Source organism: Arachis hypogaea, chromosome 14 (genome assembly GCF_003086295.3).
Source record: "Arachis hypogaea cultivar Tifrunner chromosome 14, arahy.Tifrunner.gnm2.J5K5, whole genome shotgun sequence".
Lineage (NCBI taxonomy): Eukaryota > Viridiplantae > Streptophyta > Magnoliopsida > Fabales > Fabaceae > Arachis > Arachis hypogaea.
Genome location: NC_092049.1, coordinates 10,320,678 through 10,338,455, shown reverse-complemented (window position 1 = coordinate 10,338,455; position 17,778 = coordinate 10,320,678). Strand labels below are relative to the sequence as shown.

General features: G+C 32.5%; 1 protein-coding gene across 1 annotated transcript; it reads right to left on the bottom strand.

Moving 5' to 3' along the window:
- Positions 1 to 3,929, bottom strand: LOC112741451 (peroxidase A2). The gene is made up of 4 exons (XM_025790449.3): positions 3,382 to 3,929; positions 2,422 to 2,613; positions 1,125 to 1,290; positions 1 to 666 (listed from the first exon to the last, which is right to left on the bottom strand). The coding sequence occupies exons 1-4, from the start codon at positions 3,604 to 3,606 to the stop codon at positions 185 to 187; spliced, it is 1,065 nt and encodes a 354-aa protein (XP_025646234.1). The 5' UTR covers positions 3,607 to 3,929; the 3' UTR covers positions 1 to 184.
- Between the last annotated feature and the right edge of the window lie 13,849 nt (positions 3,930 to 17,778).

Here is a 17,778-nt window from a genome sequence, read left to right as displayed (position 1 = left end):
TAAAAAAACAGTCGATTCTCATATAACATTATTGGAAATTAAATGATAGAAAACACAAATGGATATCCATACATCTATCAAGTACAAAATCAGTCTCAATCCAGAAACAACATGACTTATTTATGTATGTGAATATAGAAGAACTACTTTAAAATTTCCAACCCACAATAAATATATAATCTATTTAGGCTGAGCTAACACCCTGTTCTTCTGATGATTCTACTCTAGTAGCAAAAGTAGCCAATCCAGAATTTCCATTAACAAAGTTACATTGTTTTCTGATTTCACCTTGAGAGCCAGTTAGAACTCCAATATTACCCATCTTAATCATTGATGCCTTAAATGCTTCAAAGAAAAGAGTTTGGTTACTGCTGAAACTGTTCACAATGCTAAGTGTAGATGCACCAACTGTAGAGAAAAGTTCTTGATCACTCTGAAGCAATCCATTTAGAGATTGAAGATTGGAGAAGTATTTGTTGTCAAATGTGTCTGGGGTTGTTAAGTCCAAATTGGTGAGAGTATTCCCTGGTCCACCATTGGGGCAAATTGATCTAAGTGTTTGTAGATAGGTTGTGTTCAAAGTTGGATCAGGATTTCCAGTGTTGCTAAAATTGTATAATCGACTGCTGAAAAATCTACATTGAGCTCTCCCAATTGTGTGAGCACCTGCAAATTTTCATATATATACAATGTTTTAAACATTTATAAATACAATCTTCATTTTTTATTGACTGACATCTAATAACATAAATAATCATATCTCTAACAAATTCCATGCACTACGCAAGAGCTTTTTTCGAACTTGCGTGATTTTTTTTTTCTACAGACTTTCTATTCTCCTTTTATTTATCTTATACTGTTCTTTTTTCGTGGGATAATAAGGATCAAACTCTAAACATTTTTATCATAAAAATTCTGATCCTATATCATCAAGTCATTTCTTTCAGAAGTTTAACATGATAGAAAAGAGAGATATAAATGGTTATATTTCTAATAAAAATGAGTCATTGTAATAAATAACATCAAATAAAAATGCTATTCAAATAAAATTAACAATATATTATCATATATAATTTAAAACACATGAAGCAACTACATAATTATTTAAAAAAAAAATCATATACCTGAAAGTGCAACTAGATCAGTTATGTTGAGGGATTGATTGGCAAAAGTAGAGATAAGTTGACTAAGATTGAAGGTTGGAGCCGGAAGTTTTTGATTAGCAAGGGTAAAGTTTGCTGTTAAACTATCTCTTCTTCCCAATGGAACTTTCCAATCAGGACCATGAGCCTGTAAATATATATAGTTGTACAAATTAATTAACAAGAAAGTAAGGTTTTCAGAATATTAAAACAGATCTGCAAAATTAAAAATATATGAAATTAAAACTTAGTTGGTGTATTATATATGTAAGTTGTAGTTAGTGCCTTCTAATGATTTATTTCTTCAAGCTAATTTTTATTTCCTCTGTTTAGTTACTAGATCAGTATATCAACATTATTCCCAATAAAAGAAATCTAAATTCTAAGGGATATAGCATCAAATGACCAAAAGCCAAATGTATATTAACGGATTTAGATAAAATTCTTTTTTAGTATCTCACATTTTGAGTTAAGTTTTAATTTCATTTTTTGTGTTAAAAATATTGTATTTTTGTCTTAAACGTCTTATATTTTATTATTATAATAATAAAAATTTATTTTTTAAAAAAGATAAATTTTATTATATAATAAAAATAAAATAAAACAAAATATTTGAGATAAAAATAAAATATTTTAAATTTTAGAAATGAATTAGAACTTAATTTAAATTTAAATTTGAGATTAAAAAGTATTTTGTTTTAATAGTTTGTTATTTTAAAAGATAAAAAATTATTGAAAGTATTTTAAAATTAAAAAGTACTTTATTCAAGTATATTGATACACTGATATTTTAATAATTTTTTATCATTAATTTTAATTATAAAAAAAATATAATATATATAATTAAAATCAATATTTAAAAATTATCGAAATACCGGTGTACCCATATATTTACAAATTTTAAAGTGAAAGTGAAGTGGGAATGGTATGCATAATTTTGCCTTTAAAAAAGTAGTGGTTGTACTAATCCATTTGGGGCAGTTTAAAAACAATATTATCAAAAGAATAAAGTGCTACCTAGAAACTAGTAGCTACATAAAGGATAGTTGATAATTTATCTATTTTGGGTAATTTTTAAAATTTAAACTAGACATGTATACAACTTCATAATAATTACTTGGCAATTTTTTATTAGCTCACAAGTCACAACATAAAACCGGTTTAACACTTTCCATGCATGATATAATTAGATTGTAATATAAAACCTACAAAACAAAACGTTCCAATAAACTAAATACCAGTGAAATTCAAACAAGAAATGCATGGATCAAGATCCTACCAAAACAGATGAAATTTCTGCAGCAAGTGCAAGAATATCGGCACAAGAAACAACACCAGGACAAGCATTTTCAACCGCTGTTTTGATCTGATTCACAACATCTAAGCCTCTTATTGAGTTGTTATTTGGTCCTGCACCTTGTTCACTCACTATGGTACTTGTGCTATTCAGCAAAATTGATGCATCACAACCCTGCCACAAGCAACAATAATTATTTAATGACTATTAGTGTAAATATAACAAATAAATAAGTGTGTATAAGCCTAGTCTATAATCTATACGCACATAGCATAAGTAACATTAGAAGTCAAACTAAAATATTAGTATTAGTTTTGGGTCATAATTATAGAGAAAAATAAAGAAAGAAATATGTAGAATAAGGAAAAGTATGACCAATTATTTCCAGTCATTAATTAGCTACATATTGTGTATAAGGCCAAAAAGTAACATAATATAACTATCATTAATAATAGACGAGTTAACACATCAGACGCTAATTGAAATAAATTATTTCAAATGTCTTGCAAATCTCAGAAAATGTCTCAGACAAAAATAATTATGTTAAGTGTGCTTCATGGGAAATATTACACATAAATATTCAAGAGGAGAAGATTTAAAGATGATAATAGTTTACAAGCCTATTGAGGATTGGATTAAAGGGAGTGAAGAAACAAGTTGAGAAACTAGATTTTTAAGAAATAAAACAAATTAAAATGTTTGGACCACTTGTTCCATATTATTAATGTTGAATACAAGGTGGAGAAGAACTTCAAAGAGAGGACGAAATGGGAGCAAAAGCCATCCAACAAGAACTAGATTTTAATGTGCACATGATATTTTTATAAAAAAATATATTTTATGATATAATAATAATAATAATAAAGAAAATTAAAGAAGAAAGAGTGTGGCACCAAAACTCATAAAGGCATATATAGTAATTAAAGTAAAGAGAAAACATACTTGAACAAAGCAATCATGGAAGTGGAGCCTCATGAGACTACCAAGCATTCTTGGATCAGATTTTGAAACGTTTCTTATAACTTCTCTAACAATGGAATGAACATTGGCACAAGTGTTTTTGTAAAATGATGGATCTAACTGTGCATCTGAGGAAAATGGAAGTGCTCCAAGCATGAGCATAGTCATAGCCACAAAACAGAACAACCTTACATCAAAGGACCTCATTTTTAAAGTGTTCACAACAAAAGAATCGTACTTCTATGTCTGGTTTGCTTCATATTTTTACCTGGCAGAGAAGGCCCTATTTATAGACAGAAACATGCATGTATGTTTGTATATTATAGACCTATATGGGTCATAAATACAACTAATTTATTTCATCTGTGATTCAAATTTTCAATCACATGCAATGCAACTTTTCAGAAAGCCTCTGTGTGTGTACTATCTGAACTTTGGTTTAATTGATTTGGTGTATATACAGCGTGTTAGGTATATACAGGGATTTAAAAAAAAAAAAACAGAAGTGATAAATTATGCAAATATCTTTTGAAATTAGATGATATCTAACTTCCCTTAATATACTTTGATTTATTATGTCTATACACTTTTTTTGGAAAAAACGCAAATCTCTCGAGTTAAAACAGGGTTCGGAGAAGGGATACATCCAAAGAATATAGGGTAAAATATCAAAATTAGTCTCCTATATTTGAGCCTAATCCTATTTTAATCTCTAAAATTTAAAGTGTCCTATTTAAATTAAAAAAAGTTTCATTTAGTTTTGATATAGTCCTGCTGTGTCAATATTAAATAATTAACGAAACTCAATTTTTAGATATAAAAATCTTATATAACCAAACTCTTCGGTTGTCGAGGGGAGTTCCCTGCAGTAGAAGCAATGGTGGCCTTGTCTTCATGGCCACCGGCAAACTTTCTCACGAAAAGTGTATTCTCGAAGATGTTCTTGATGTGTTTGAACTAAGATCGGTGGCTAATTGTGTGCTTCTTGATTTTCTAAAAATAACATTAAGGTTTGGTAGAACGGTGATATTAATTATTTAATATTGACTTTACGGAATAACTATATTAAAACTAAATAAAACTTTTTAAAATTCAAATAGAATTAATACTTTAAACTTTAAAACCAAAACAGGATTAGACTCAACGGTAATACTAATTTAATACTTTATCCAAAAATATAATGTACCCAGCCTAAATTGATAATCACATCAATGATTAATTTTAGAGGTGTGCATGGGCTCGGTGAAACCGGGTTTGATGTGATCCATACCCGACCCGAAATATATACCGGGTCTATTTGTTAGACCCGATGAAACCTATACAATTTCAGGCCACGATTATAGCGGGTAAAAATCGGGTGAAAACCGAGCCGTTAACATTACATTACCTTGATACCTTCTTATAAGCTAGCCTGTGAAAATATCTAAATTTCTAAGACTCCAACCAGTATTTGACATGGTAAAATTCACTTAGAAAAATATAACAAGAACCAACTCTTCTCTAAAATTAAAACATAATCATAATCAATACTAATATTGTTTAACAACACCAAATATTTAAATCAATACAAATAACACAATATTATGCATTAGTCTAAAATCTTATGCATTTTAAACATAAAACATTAACTTATAGTCTTATAATAACTAATAATACAAAATATTAAAGTTTACAATATTTAAATTCCACATAAGAATAGCCATCATCCATTACTAATAACATAAAATATTAATTGTATATGATGACCGGGCCACCGGGTCGAGTTCGGGTGACCCATGCCATGGCTTGGACCCAACCTGAAATAATGACCGGGTCTATTTTTGAGACCCTTACCCGATCCTAAACCCGATAAAATCACACCAAATTAATTCCTAAAATATTCAAGACCGGGCCGAATCTTCGGGCCAAGCCGGACCCTGCACACCCCTAATTAATTTTAGTGCTTGAATTCGTAACCTTGAAGTTGCATGGAAACACTTTAACCGTTGAAAAAGAATTAATTTAATTTATTATTTATAAAAAATATTAATATTTAATTTTATATTAAAATTAAATATATATATAAATCAATATATATAAATTTATGAATTTTATATATTAAAATAATAGAATTTTATTTTTAAAAATTAAATTTGATAAAATATTATATCATATTTATATTAAAATAATTTATTTTAAAACAAAAATAATATTATATAATATAAAAAATATTAATTAAAATATAAAAATATAATATAATATTATCAATTTTATTTTAAAATATATATTTTTAAATATACACAAAATTCAACTTAAAAATAACACTAAATAAAAATAACAAATTAAAACCGAATAAAATATACTTTTAAGTTCGGAGACCATGTGTTGAACACCCTTACGGGCTGCCACAAAAGATAAAACTCATTACCAAGTAGCATTTGAAACCACAAGTTACCATGAATGTACGTACATATTCACAATGAATAAGTTAAGATCTCTCTTGGAGACTTCGATGAGTCAATTTTTAACATTGACTTATTACTTTTGGTTCGTGTGGTAGGTTGGTTAAGTAATTAAAAAGAGAGTAGAATAAGACCTAAATAATGGTCTTCTTTCTTTACCCCATCTAACGTTTCCTTTAACCATTATAAAACAAATAAAGTCACGCATCATTATATGCTTTTTGTTAGAAAGCAAATTCCCTCCTAATCATGCATGTTTTGCATTATTTTTTGTGTGAATATCTGTTTATCTTTATCTTTTTTGTCGCGTTTCTCATCAAGAGTATGCAAAGAGCAGCCATTTGATGTGTGACCCAAGTTTTTTTATATAAAAATAAAATAATAATATTTATAAAGTTTCATTCGTTTTTAATTTATTTAATTTAAAGGCTTTTCATCATTATTAATTAGTGCTGTATATATGTAGCTGTGGTAACAGGGTGATGAGAAAGTGTATTGTTACATATTTATAAAGTGACAGGACCGTAGCGTTGAACATTCAAAAGAGAAATAACAAACAATAAACAACTATAAAGTATTTAAAGTAAAAGACTCGCACGAAAACGAGAATCAACTAATTTTGAATTAAAGCCCACAAAATAATTACACAAATAAGGAAAATTCTATTTATGTATAAAAAAAGAAGTAAAATGGGAAATAAGCACGAACCCCACTCGTTGGCTAATTTTTTTGGATATGCAGATTTTGTGTGTGTTGTGTATGGGTGTGGAGGTGGGTGGTACTAGACATGAATGTGGGATAATTTTTTCTGAACTTTAAAGTGAAGAAATCGGATTGTGCGATTTCTTTGTTAAAAAAATTTTGAACACAAATCGGATGGTTCGATTTGTACTTTTAATTTTTTTTTTATTTTGAAAACAAAAATCGGATGGTCCGATTTCAATATTAATTTTTTTAATTGTTTAAAATATAAATCGGACGGTCCGATTTGTTCTTGACACCACAACTGCGTAAAGCACTCATACACTCCATAACTGTGTCCTACACCTATCCTCTTTCCATATTTAAATTAAAAAGTGCCACTCGGGTCGTGTTTGTCTGACGACTTCTTGGAAAGAATAAATAAAGGCAAAATAGAGTAATTTCTACATCTGAAATCATGAACATAAATATAGAGGTGGCTGCCTGGCTGGGTGCCATTAAGAAATATTAATATTACATTTGAAATCTATTTTCTTGCATTTTTTCTGGTTTTTTTTATTATTATTATTTTTCCTTTACTCTACCTTAAGTGATGAGGTATAATGTTTAGTTCATACATCTAACAAACTTTAATTTAATTTGACAGCTAAATTACTTTTGTTTGTATGAAGAATATCTAGAAACACATGCATAACCAAATGAGGGTCACATAATATTTTAATTTATTACAGATTTTCTCAAAGTTTTAGTTAGGATATCCCAACCTAATTTTTAGACTTTTGCTGTTGCACATATTCTTTTAGACTTTGCTATCTATGATGTTACAAAATCCCTAATCCTCTCACTCTGTTGCACGTATTCTCTACTCCATTGATATGATGATCTCATATTCTCATCAGATCAAACCAAATAATGCCCAATTTTAAGCTCCTATATATATTTTGACTCACAGCAATAATGTACTAGAAAAATTAGTAAACCCACAAAAAAGGAAAAAAAAAAAAAAATCAAGTTCAGATATAAAATGTCAGAACCTGATTCAATATAAAGTTGATATCATATGTTGCTGCGTATATGTTTTTTTTTTTTAAATCATGGATATCCTATTGTTTTTAATTGATTGAAAAATATATATATATATATTATAACCAATGTTAAACCCCTACAATGTATAAATTCTATATTTTTTATATATATATATATATAACAGTTTAAAAAATAAAAAATATTATTTTAGATAAATAGATTAATTATACTAAATTTCTCGTATTAAGTTAACTCTATTAGTTTAATGTATTTTTTTTTCACTTATTCTCTTTATTTAATATAATTACTAGTAAAATTTTTTATAATATTCTCTTTCGATTATTAAAATTCTAATATTATGTCAAAACAAAATTGACATGGCCGTTATAAATCTGATGTTATAATTCAGTATTATATAAAATAATTCGGCATTATATACCATAACTCGACACTTTACGTTATAATTTGGCGTTATACGTTATAATCAGACTCAACGGATTACATCTTAAAATAAAAACGTCCGACCAGACATTATCACTTATTAAAACCTATTAATTGCTCTTCAATTCAGATGATCAATAGAAACATAACCGACCTATTTTATCTCACCTATAAAGATATGATATTTTATCTTCAAACAATACACTGAATTCTCAGTACTAACTTAAACATCGGAGTGCCTTTTGCAGATACACTCCCCCTTTGTTCATGCTCTCCATGACGTGATATCTCTCTGGACGAAGAGCTTGGATCATCCCAGCTTATAGCTCGGCATTGAAGGTTAAAGCTCGGCATCGGCTCCCCTAGCCGAGGTCACGTCCAAGTAATCACACAAGAACAATTGGCGCCCACCGTGGGCCTCGAAATAAACACCCTTCTTTCTATAGGCCCCATTTCCTTCCAATGACTTCAAACTTACCTGCACCTTTGTAAACAAAGGTCATATAATAAATCATTAAGGCCCGAAAAAGGCCGATCTATATCTATTTTCCAATCTATATCTGCCATCTCTATTTATTTATATCAGTCATCTCTATTGGCCGATCTATATCTATTTTTCGATTTATATCAATCATCTCTATTTTTTTATTTATATCTGTTATCTCTATTTGCCAATTTATATCAAAAATCTCTATTTGTCGATCTATAACAGTCATCTCTATTATCCGATTTATATCAGTAATCTCTATTTTTCGATTTATATCAATCATCTCTATACTCCGATTTATATCTATTATCCCTATTTTTCAATCTATATCTGGTATATCCATTTGCCGATCTATATCTATTTTTCCGATCTATATCTGTCATCTCTATTTTTCAAATAATTTCTGGTATATTTATTTGCTGTTCTATATATGTTTTTCCGATCAATATCTGTCATCTCTATTTTTCAATTCATATCTGGTATATCTATTTGTCGATCTATATCTATTTTTCCAATCTATATCTGTCATCTCTACTTTTCAAATTATCTCTGGTATATATTTATTTGCCGATCTATATCTATTTTTTCAATCAAATATCTGTCATCTCTATTTTTCAAATTATATCTGGTATATTTATTTGCCAATCTATATCTGTTTTTCCGATCAAATATATGTCATCTCTATTTTTCAAATCATCTCTGATATATTTATTTGCCGATATACTTATGTTTTTCCGATCATCATCTCTATTTTTCAATTCATATCTGGTATATCTATTTGCTGATCTATATCTATTTTTCCGATCTATATCTGTCATCTCTATTTTTCAAATCATCTCTGGTATATTTATTTGCCGATCTATATCTGTTTTTTCGATTAAATATATGTCATCTCTATTTTTTGAATAATCTCTGGTATATTTATTTGACGATCTATATCTGTTTTTCCAATCAATATCTGTCATCTCTATTTTTCAAATCATCTCTGGTATATTTATTTGCCGATCTATATCTGTTTTTTCGATCAATATCTGTCATCTCTATTTTTCAATTCATATCTGGTATATCTATTTGTCGATCTATATCTATTTTTTTGATCTATATCAGTCATCTCTATTTTTCAAATCATCTCTGGTATATCTATTTTGCCGATCTATATCTGTTTTTCTGATCTATATCTGTCATCTCTACTTTTCAACTTATATCTTTTATCTCTATTTTTCCAATCTATATCTGTCATCTCTATTTTTCAACTTATATCTGTTATCTCTATTTTTCTGATCTATATCTGTCATCTCTATTTTTTAATTTATATCTGATATATCTATTTGCCGATTTATATCTGTTATCTCTATTTTTCTGATCTATATGTCATCTCTATTTTTCGATTTATATCTGTTATCCCTATTTGCCAATTTATATCTGTTATCTAATTTTCTAATCTATATTTGTCATCTCTACTTTTCAATTTATATGTTATCTCTATTTGCCGATCTTTATCAGTTATCTCTACTGGCCAATTTATATCTGATATCTCTATTTGTCAATTTATATCTGATATCTCTATTTGCCAATCTATATCTGATTTTCCGATCTACTTCTGTTATATCTATTTGCTGATCTATATCTGTCATCTCTACTTTCCGATTTATATCTGTTATCTCTATTTGCCGATCTTTATCAGTTATCTCTAGTTGCCAATTTATATCTGATATCTCTATTTGCCAAATTATATCTGATATTTCTATTTGCCGGTCTATATCTGATTTTTCGATCTACATTTGTTATATCTATTTGCCGATCTATATCTGTCATCTCTATTTGCCGATTTATATTTGTTATCTCTATTTGCCAATCTATATCTGTTATATCTATTTTTCGATCCATATCTATCACCTCTATTTTCAGATCTATATCTGTTATCTCTATTTGTCGATCTACATCTGTTATCTCTATTTGCCGATCTATATCTGTCATCTCTATTTGCCGACCCATATCTGTTATCTCTATTCGCCGACCTATATCTGTTTTTCTATTTTCAAATCTATATCTATTATCTCTTTTTTCAGATTTATATCAATCATTATCAGTCATTGTCAAATCTATATCAACTATCATCAGATCTATATCAACTATCTTCCGAACTATGACTATCAACGATCTTCAATCAATTATCCATTCACGATAATTCTTCAATTCAATGTCGCATCGTTTACACATGCGCAATCAAACACAATCTTCAATCAATTATCCATTCGCGATAATTCTTCAATTCAAAGTCGCATCGTTTACACATGCGCAATCAAACTTAATCTTCAATTCCGAACTATGACTATCAATAGTCAACAAACTCAATCACATATCATACATGTACAAACAGTTATCCATTCGCGACAACTCTTCAATTCAAAGTCGCATCGTTTACACATGCGCAATGAAACTCAATCAAATCACCAAACAACGTGAACTAACTCAATATTCTCGCCCAACCAATTCACTTTTATCAAAATCGTCTCAGCAACTATTCAAATTAACTATTCAGTTCCATGAAAAAACCTAACCGTTGCATCTATTAAATCAACGGTTCAAAATTACATTGGAAAAATCAAAGGCACAATCAATAACAAGACTACTACACTTTCCAATATACGTTAACTTCAAATCACGTCTGAAATTCAAATTATTCATTATTTTAATAAAGTAAGTTGATCCGGGGGCTCAATATCTATAACTCAAATCGCCGAGTTATAAGTAAAAAAAGCTCAACCTGCTTTATCAAAATATAGCCAGGCTAAGCTTGGGGGCTATGATATGGTCGTTACAAATCCAACGTCATAATTCGGCATTATATACAATAACTCGGCATTATGCACCATAACTCGACACTTTATGTTATAACTCGGCGTTATACGTTACAATCAGACTCAACAGACAACATCTTGAAATAAAAACGTCCGACCAGACATTATCACTTATTAAAACCTATTAATTGCTCTTCAATCAGATGATCAATAGAAACGTACCGACCTATTTTATCTCACTTATAAAGGTATGATATTTTATCTTCAAACGATACACTGAATTCTCAGTACTAACTTAAGTATCGAAGTGCCTTTTGTAGGTACACTCTCCCTTTGTTCATACTCTTCGTGACATGATATCTCTCTGGACGAAGAGCTCAGATCATCCCAGCTTATAGCTCGGCATTGAAGGCTAAAGCTCGGCGTCAGCTTCCCTAGCCGAGGTCACGTCCAGGTAATCACACAAGAACAAAAATAATTTTTAAAAAAAATTTAAATTGTTAAGTAAAAGTATATTTTAACATTTGTCGCAAAGAAAATGAGATAGAAAGGAGAAATTTATTATAACTAACATTACATGATCATTAACATTTTACAAGACAAGGAAACTAAAGGCGACATTCTCAAACAAGCAAAGCATACATACAAGAAACTAAAACGCACCCATATAGCAGCACTTTATTAGCGATACTTCCACACATCATATCATTTAATTTCCACATCCATAGGATACATACATCATCCTAAGTTATATATATTAAATTTAAATGGAGCTAATCATACTGATTTCTTGAGATAATTCTTGTTGTTCTTCTTGGGAGATAATAGTGACTATACCAACAGAAATGGGTTCACAACATCACATTACTTTCTATATAATTTCACCTTGAGACCCAGTTAACACACCAATGTTACCCATTTTGATCATAGAATTCACGAAGGCGTTCTGATCATTAATGAAACCGTTTACAATGCTAACGGTATGTTATTGAGAACAATATTTGGTCACTTTGGAACAATCCCTCATGGTTTTGAAGATTCTGGTAGTAGTTGTTGACGCCGGGACGTCCGCTTGGGTCACCAATCTTGGCGAGGTTAACAACCCCGCTATGGTGAAAGTAGTCAAGAACCCACTTTGGTTGGCTAAGCCAAGGATGCACCTCTTACTCTCAAGAGTTTAGAGGAAAATAAGCACACAACTTATTTAAATATATACTCAATCAATTCAACTTATGAACAAAAGGGGTATATACGCATATTTATACTAGTAGAGAAGGGAGAACTTTCATGACTCGAGCGATGTGGGACTAACTCATAACACAAAATAATAATATATGCTAAACTAGATTACTTTAATTAATTAACGACACAAACATAAAGATACATGCTCCTGCATCATTCTCCCTGGGTTGGAAAGGACTCCTGCATTATCCTCCCTGAGTTGAAAAAGGCTCATCTTGTATTGGCGAAAGATTTCATTGGTGAGTGCATTTGAAAGATGTGAAAAGGCATAGCTTAGCTTGATTCTTTTGACTATCTCCATGTTGTAACGGAGTTAATATGATCTTCTTGCCATCTTTGATAAAAGAGTATGTATTTTTGAAACCATCATGAATAGCTCGACGATCATATTGCCAACGACGTCCTAACAGTAAATGACACGCGTCCATCGGGATGACGTCACACCATACCTTATCCTTGTATTTGCTTCCCATATAAAATTGGACACAACATCACCTTGTTACTTTAACTTCATTCTCCTTTTTTAACCAATGCAACTTGTAAGGATGAGGATGTAACTCAGTTGGAAGCTTCAGTTCGTCTATCATATAATTTGAAACAACATTTTCACAACTTTCGCTGTCTATGATGACCTCTCTTTAACAGTGCGTCTTGTGTGAAAGATGTTGTGGCGTTGCCAACTCTCGTCTTCTATACCCTTGCAGTATTCAAGTTTCGACAAACTACTAAAACTTCTCCACAATTGGGTGGAACTTCTTCAATAGCATAGTCAACCTCATCTTCCTCCTCTTGCTCCTGAATTGGTTCTTCATTAATCTCTTCTTCGACAAGAGTGATAATCCTTCGGTTTGGACAATCAGCAGCAATATGCCCAAAACCTTGACATTTGAAACATTTCCTACCTGATGATCCACGCTCCTTGTTGCCTTTAAAAAATTATTCTTCACTTTTTGTTGAACATCAAAGATGACTTTTTTGTCCTTCGGCGACTGAGTGTTATTCCTTTGTGTTTTTTGCTTTTTAATATTTAATGACAGTCTAATGACATCATCCAAGGTCCAATATGGTTGCAGCTGAACGACATTAGAAATTTCTATGTTCAGCCCTCCAAGATAACGAGCAATTGTTTGTTCTTCAGGCTCTTGAATGTCACACTTCATAAGCAGCTCTTTGAAGTCCATTGTATATTCTTCCATAGATAACGACTTTTGCCTCAAATTATGAAATTTGATGAAGGTGTCTTGCCTGTAATGTTCAGGAAGGAACTTGCGCTTGAGCTCACGGCGCATTTTATCCCATGTCTTGATCTTTCTTCTTCCTTCTCTTTCTCGTTGATGCTTGAGATTCTCCCACCAAACTGATGCATGCTTCTTCAACTTGATTGCTACAAGCTTCACGCGCTTGTCATCTGGAATGTCTTTTAACTCGAACACTCTTTCCATTGTGCAAAGCTAATCGATGAAATCATCTGGTTGGAGTCTCCCTTCAAACTCAGGAATATCAATTTTGATTCCTAAGTCTTTAACTTTGTGAGTCATGTTGTGTCGTGCTCTTCGTGTAGACAAATCTTCAGATGAAAAAGAATAATGAAATGGATTTGCATTATCTTCTTCACTAGAAGAACTATCATCACTCTGCCTGCCATGATTATTTTGAGCAGCTTCATGTTTTGCAAGTTGCTTTTGCAACTCCTTAACTTGACGACGTTAACTCCTCTATTTCAATCTCTTGAGTAGTTCTATGCTTTGAAGCCATCTTTTACTACTATGCAATGAGGTTGGTGCTTGGTGTCGATGTTATGATGATGCACAATGATAATGGAAATGCACCAATGATGATGGGAATGAATGATAATCACCAACAGAAAAGACACCAAAAGAAGAAAAAAGAACAATATTACCCGAAAGATGACGACTCGTACCAACAGCAAGAGAACTGCACTAAAGACCGTACCCACGAACCAAATAAATTTTTAGAGAACCGACCTTGCTTTGATACCAAACTGACGCCGGGACGTCCGCTTGGGTCACCAATCCTGGCGAGGTTAACAACCCCACTATGGTGAAGAATAAGTTCAACAACAGGCCACCATTCTCATATTCTCATGAACATATGGAGACTCCTAGGCAGAGTCTCTCTGACTTAGTCACTATAGTCTCCAACCCCTCTAAGACCACTCATAGCTTCATAACTGAAACAAGATCCTCCATCAGAAATCTGGAGGTACAAGTTGGTCAACTGAGCAAGAGAATCCCTGAGAATCTTCCTAACACTCTTCCTAGTAACACTGAAGTAAACCCAAGAGAATAGTGCAAGGCCATCACTACTGAAGTAACCTGGCGTTGAACGCCAATAATGAGATCCCTACTGGGCGTTCAATGCCCAATGATATGCCATTCTTGGCATTGAACGCCCAGTAAGGTCTTCCTTACTGGGCGTTCAACGCCCAAATTGGCAGAGAAACTGGCGTTGAACGCCAATGAAGATGTCCCCACTGAGCGTTCAACACCCAAAAAGCCACAAGAGATGGCGTTGAATACCAGTAAGGGTGTTCATACTGACTATTCAACACCCACTGATGAAGTCCTTATCCAAGAATTAAAGGAAGCCAAGGCTCATGTAGATACCATAGAGGTCTCCTTGCATGCACTCTTGCAATGCATGAGTTTTGATGAATACTCATCCTCTGATGAGGAAGAGGAAACTAGGGAAGAGCAAGTCGCTCGATACCTAGGAGCTCTCATGAAGCTAAACGCCAAGTTATTTGGAGTAAAGATATTGGAGGAAGAACATCCAGTGCTTACCAAAGAACTCAATGCTTTGGTTCAGCAGAAGCTGCCTCAAAAGCTTCCGGATCCCGGACGCTTCCTAATTCCTTGCACCATAAGCACCATGACCTTTGAGAAGGTTCTGTGTGACCTAGGGTCAAGTATAAACCTCATGACACTCTCTGTGATGGAGAAGTTGGGAATCTTCAAGGTACAAGCTGCAAATATCTCACTAGAGATGGCAGACAAGTCAATAAAAAGAGCATATGGCCTAGTAGAGGATGTCTTGGTGAAGGTTGACGACCTTTACATCCCTGCAAACTTCATAATCTTAGATACTGGGGAAGATGAGGATGAGTTCATTATCCTTGGAAGACCTTTCCTAGCCACTGCCAATATTATCATTGATGTAGCAAAGGGAGAACTGATTTTACAAGTAGGAGAGAAGCACATCTTGTTCAAGTTGCCTCACCCCAACTCTCCCTCCGAGAAAAGAGAGATAACCGTGCAACACTTAGTGTTCCGACCATCTCTTTCAGTGCAGAGCTTTACTAAGCCCCCAGAGACCAATTTTAAATTTGGTGTTGGGTAGCCATCAACAAGCACTGAAACCAAAGGTACTAAGAAGAAAGTACTTAAAGGCTGGAGGGACAAAAAGATTCCACTGAAGGCCTCTCACCTGGCATGAGAGTTGTCTTCACCAAGAAACCAGTCATACCACATACAGTGAGTCGTGTCTTGTCTCTAGAGCATGTGGAGCTCATCCATGAGAAGATAGGAAGAAAGTTCACTATAAGGGGCGAAATTCTGAGCCCATTGATAAACCACTATTTTATGGTTCATATTGTGTTTAATTGTGTGGTTTTATCAATTATTTACCCACTTATTCATATTATTAGCATGCATTTACAATCCCTTCCAAAAATTACTCCATGGTTGAAAACTTGCTTCCTAGAGACTTTTAATTATGTATTTTAATTCTACTTTATTCCATTCGATGCCGTGATCTGTGTGTTAAGTGTTTCAGGCTTTATAAGGCATGAATGACTTGGAGATTGGAAAGGAAGCTTGCAAAAATGGAAGGAATACAAGAAATAGAGGAGATGACCAGCGAGAAGTGACGCGGACGCATGGTTCACGCGACCGCGTGAATTAGAGGGAATCGCAGTGACGTGCTCGCGTGCCTGACGCAAACGCGCGAACTGAAAACCGCACAAGCGACGCGAAGACGTGGATGACGCGCACGCGTGGCAAGGCAAAATGCTGGATGACGCGAACGCGTGGATGACGCGATCGCGTGATGTGCGTGATCTGCAGAATCTGCAGAATTCGCTGGGGCGATTTCGGGCCCTGTTTTGACCCAGTTTTCGGCCCAGAAAAGCAGATTAGAGCCATGGAACATGCAGAGACCAGGGAACAACATTCATTCTGCATAATTTTTAGTTTTAGATCTGATTTTACTCCTCCTCTAGATTTTTTTCTCTACACATTCATAGTTCTTAGAATTTTGTTTTGATTGCTTTTTGGATTGGGATATTGAGAAGAGTTATTACCTCTACCAAGACTTCATTATCCTAGTTTGTTTCCTTACTTGTCACTTACTCTTCCATGTCCTTAATTTATTCAGAATTACTGTTGGATTATTTTTAGAATTTATTAATATAAGAACTATTTTTATTTTTAATTAATCTTTCTTATTATTATTTATCATGTCTTTCTTTATTTCTCTTTCTTATTTCGTGAAGTTTACATTCATAATGAGCGAGTAGTTCCATAACTTGATTGGGAGATGATTGAAAGGAGAACCTTGAGTTGGAACGCTCAAGAGAAAAATTGTAATTGGGTTTATTGTTGGATCGCTCTCTAGTCACTGACACTAGTCCTTCCCAAGGGAGAGGATTAGGACTTGTGAATAGAAGTCGCCTTCCAACTTGCTTGACTTTCCTCTACCTAGTAAGGGATAACTAAGCAGAACAACCTTCAATTATAAATTAATCTTGAGAGAACTCCAACAAGAATAGGGCTTCCAACTAATCTACTCCTAGTCAAGGATTTAATTTAAAATACATAAATTCTCTTATTTAATTTCCTGTTTATCAATTCAAACTATTTTAGAAAACATCTGATTAATAAAATAGCACATCTTTCTGCAACTCGTTGGGAGACGACCTGGGATTCATACTCCCAGTATTTTAATTCTAATTTTGTGACAACCCCTTTTAAATTGATAAGCGGATTTTCGGTTGGTTAAGAACTATACTTGCAAGCATCTCTTATAACAATTTCTTAATCCGCCAATTTTCGCCACGTCAATTTTTGGCGCCGTTGCCGGGGAGTTGCAATAGAGTGCTAAGTTATTGATTGGAATTTATTTATTTGTATTTTATTTTATTTTGCTACTATGAGCTGCAGGTTTCTTTCATTAAATGACGCGTTCACTTCGTTATCCAAGCTTGCCAATATTCGATCCT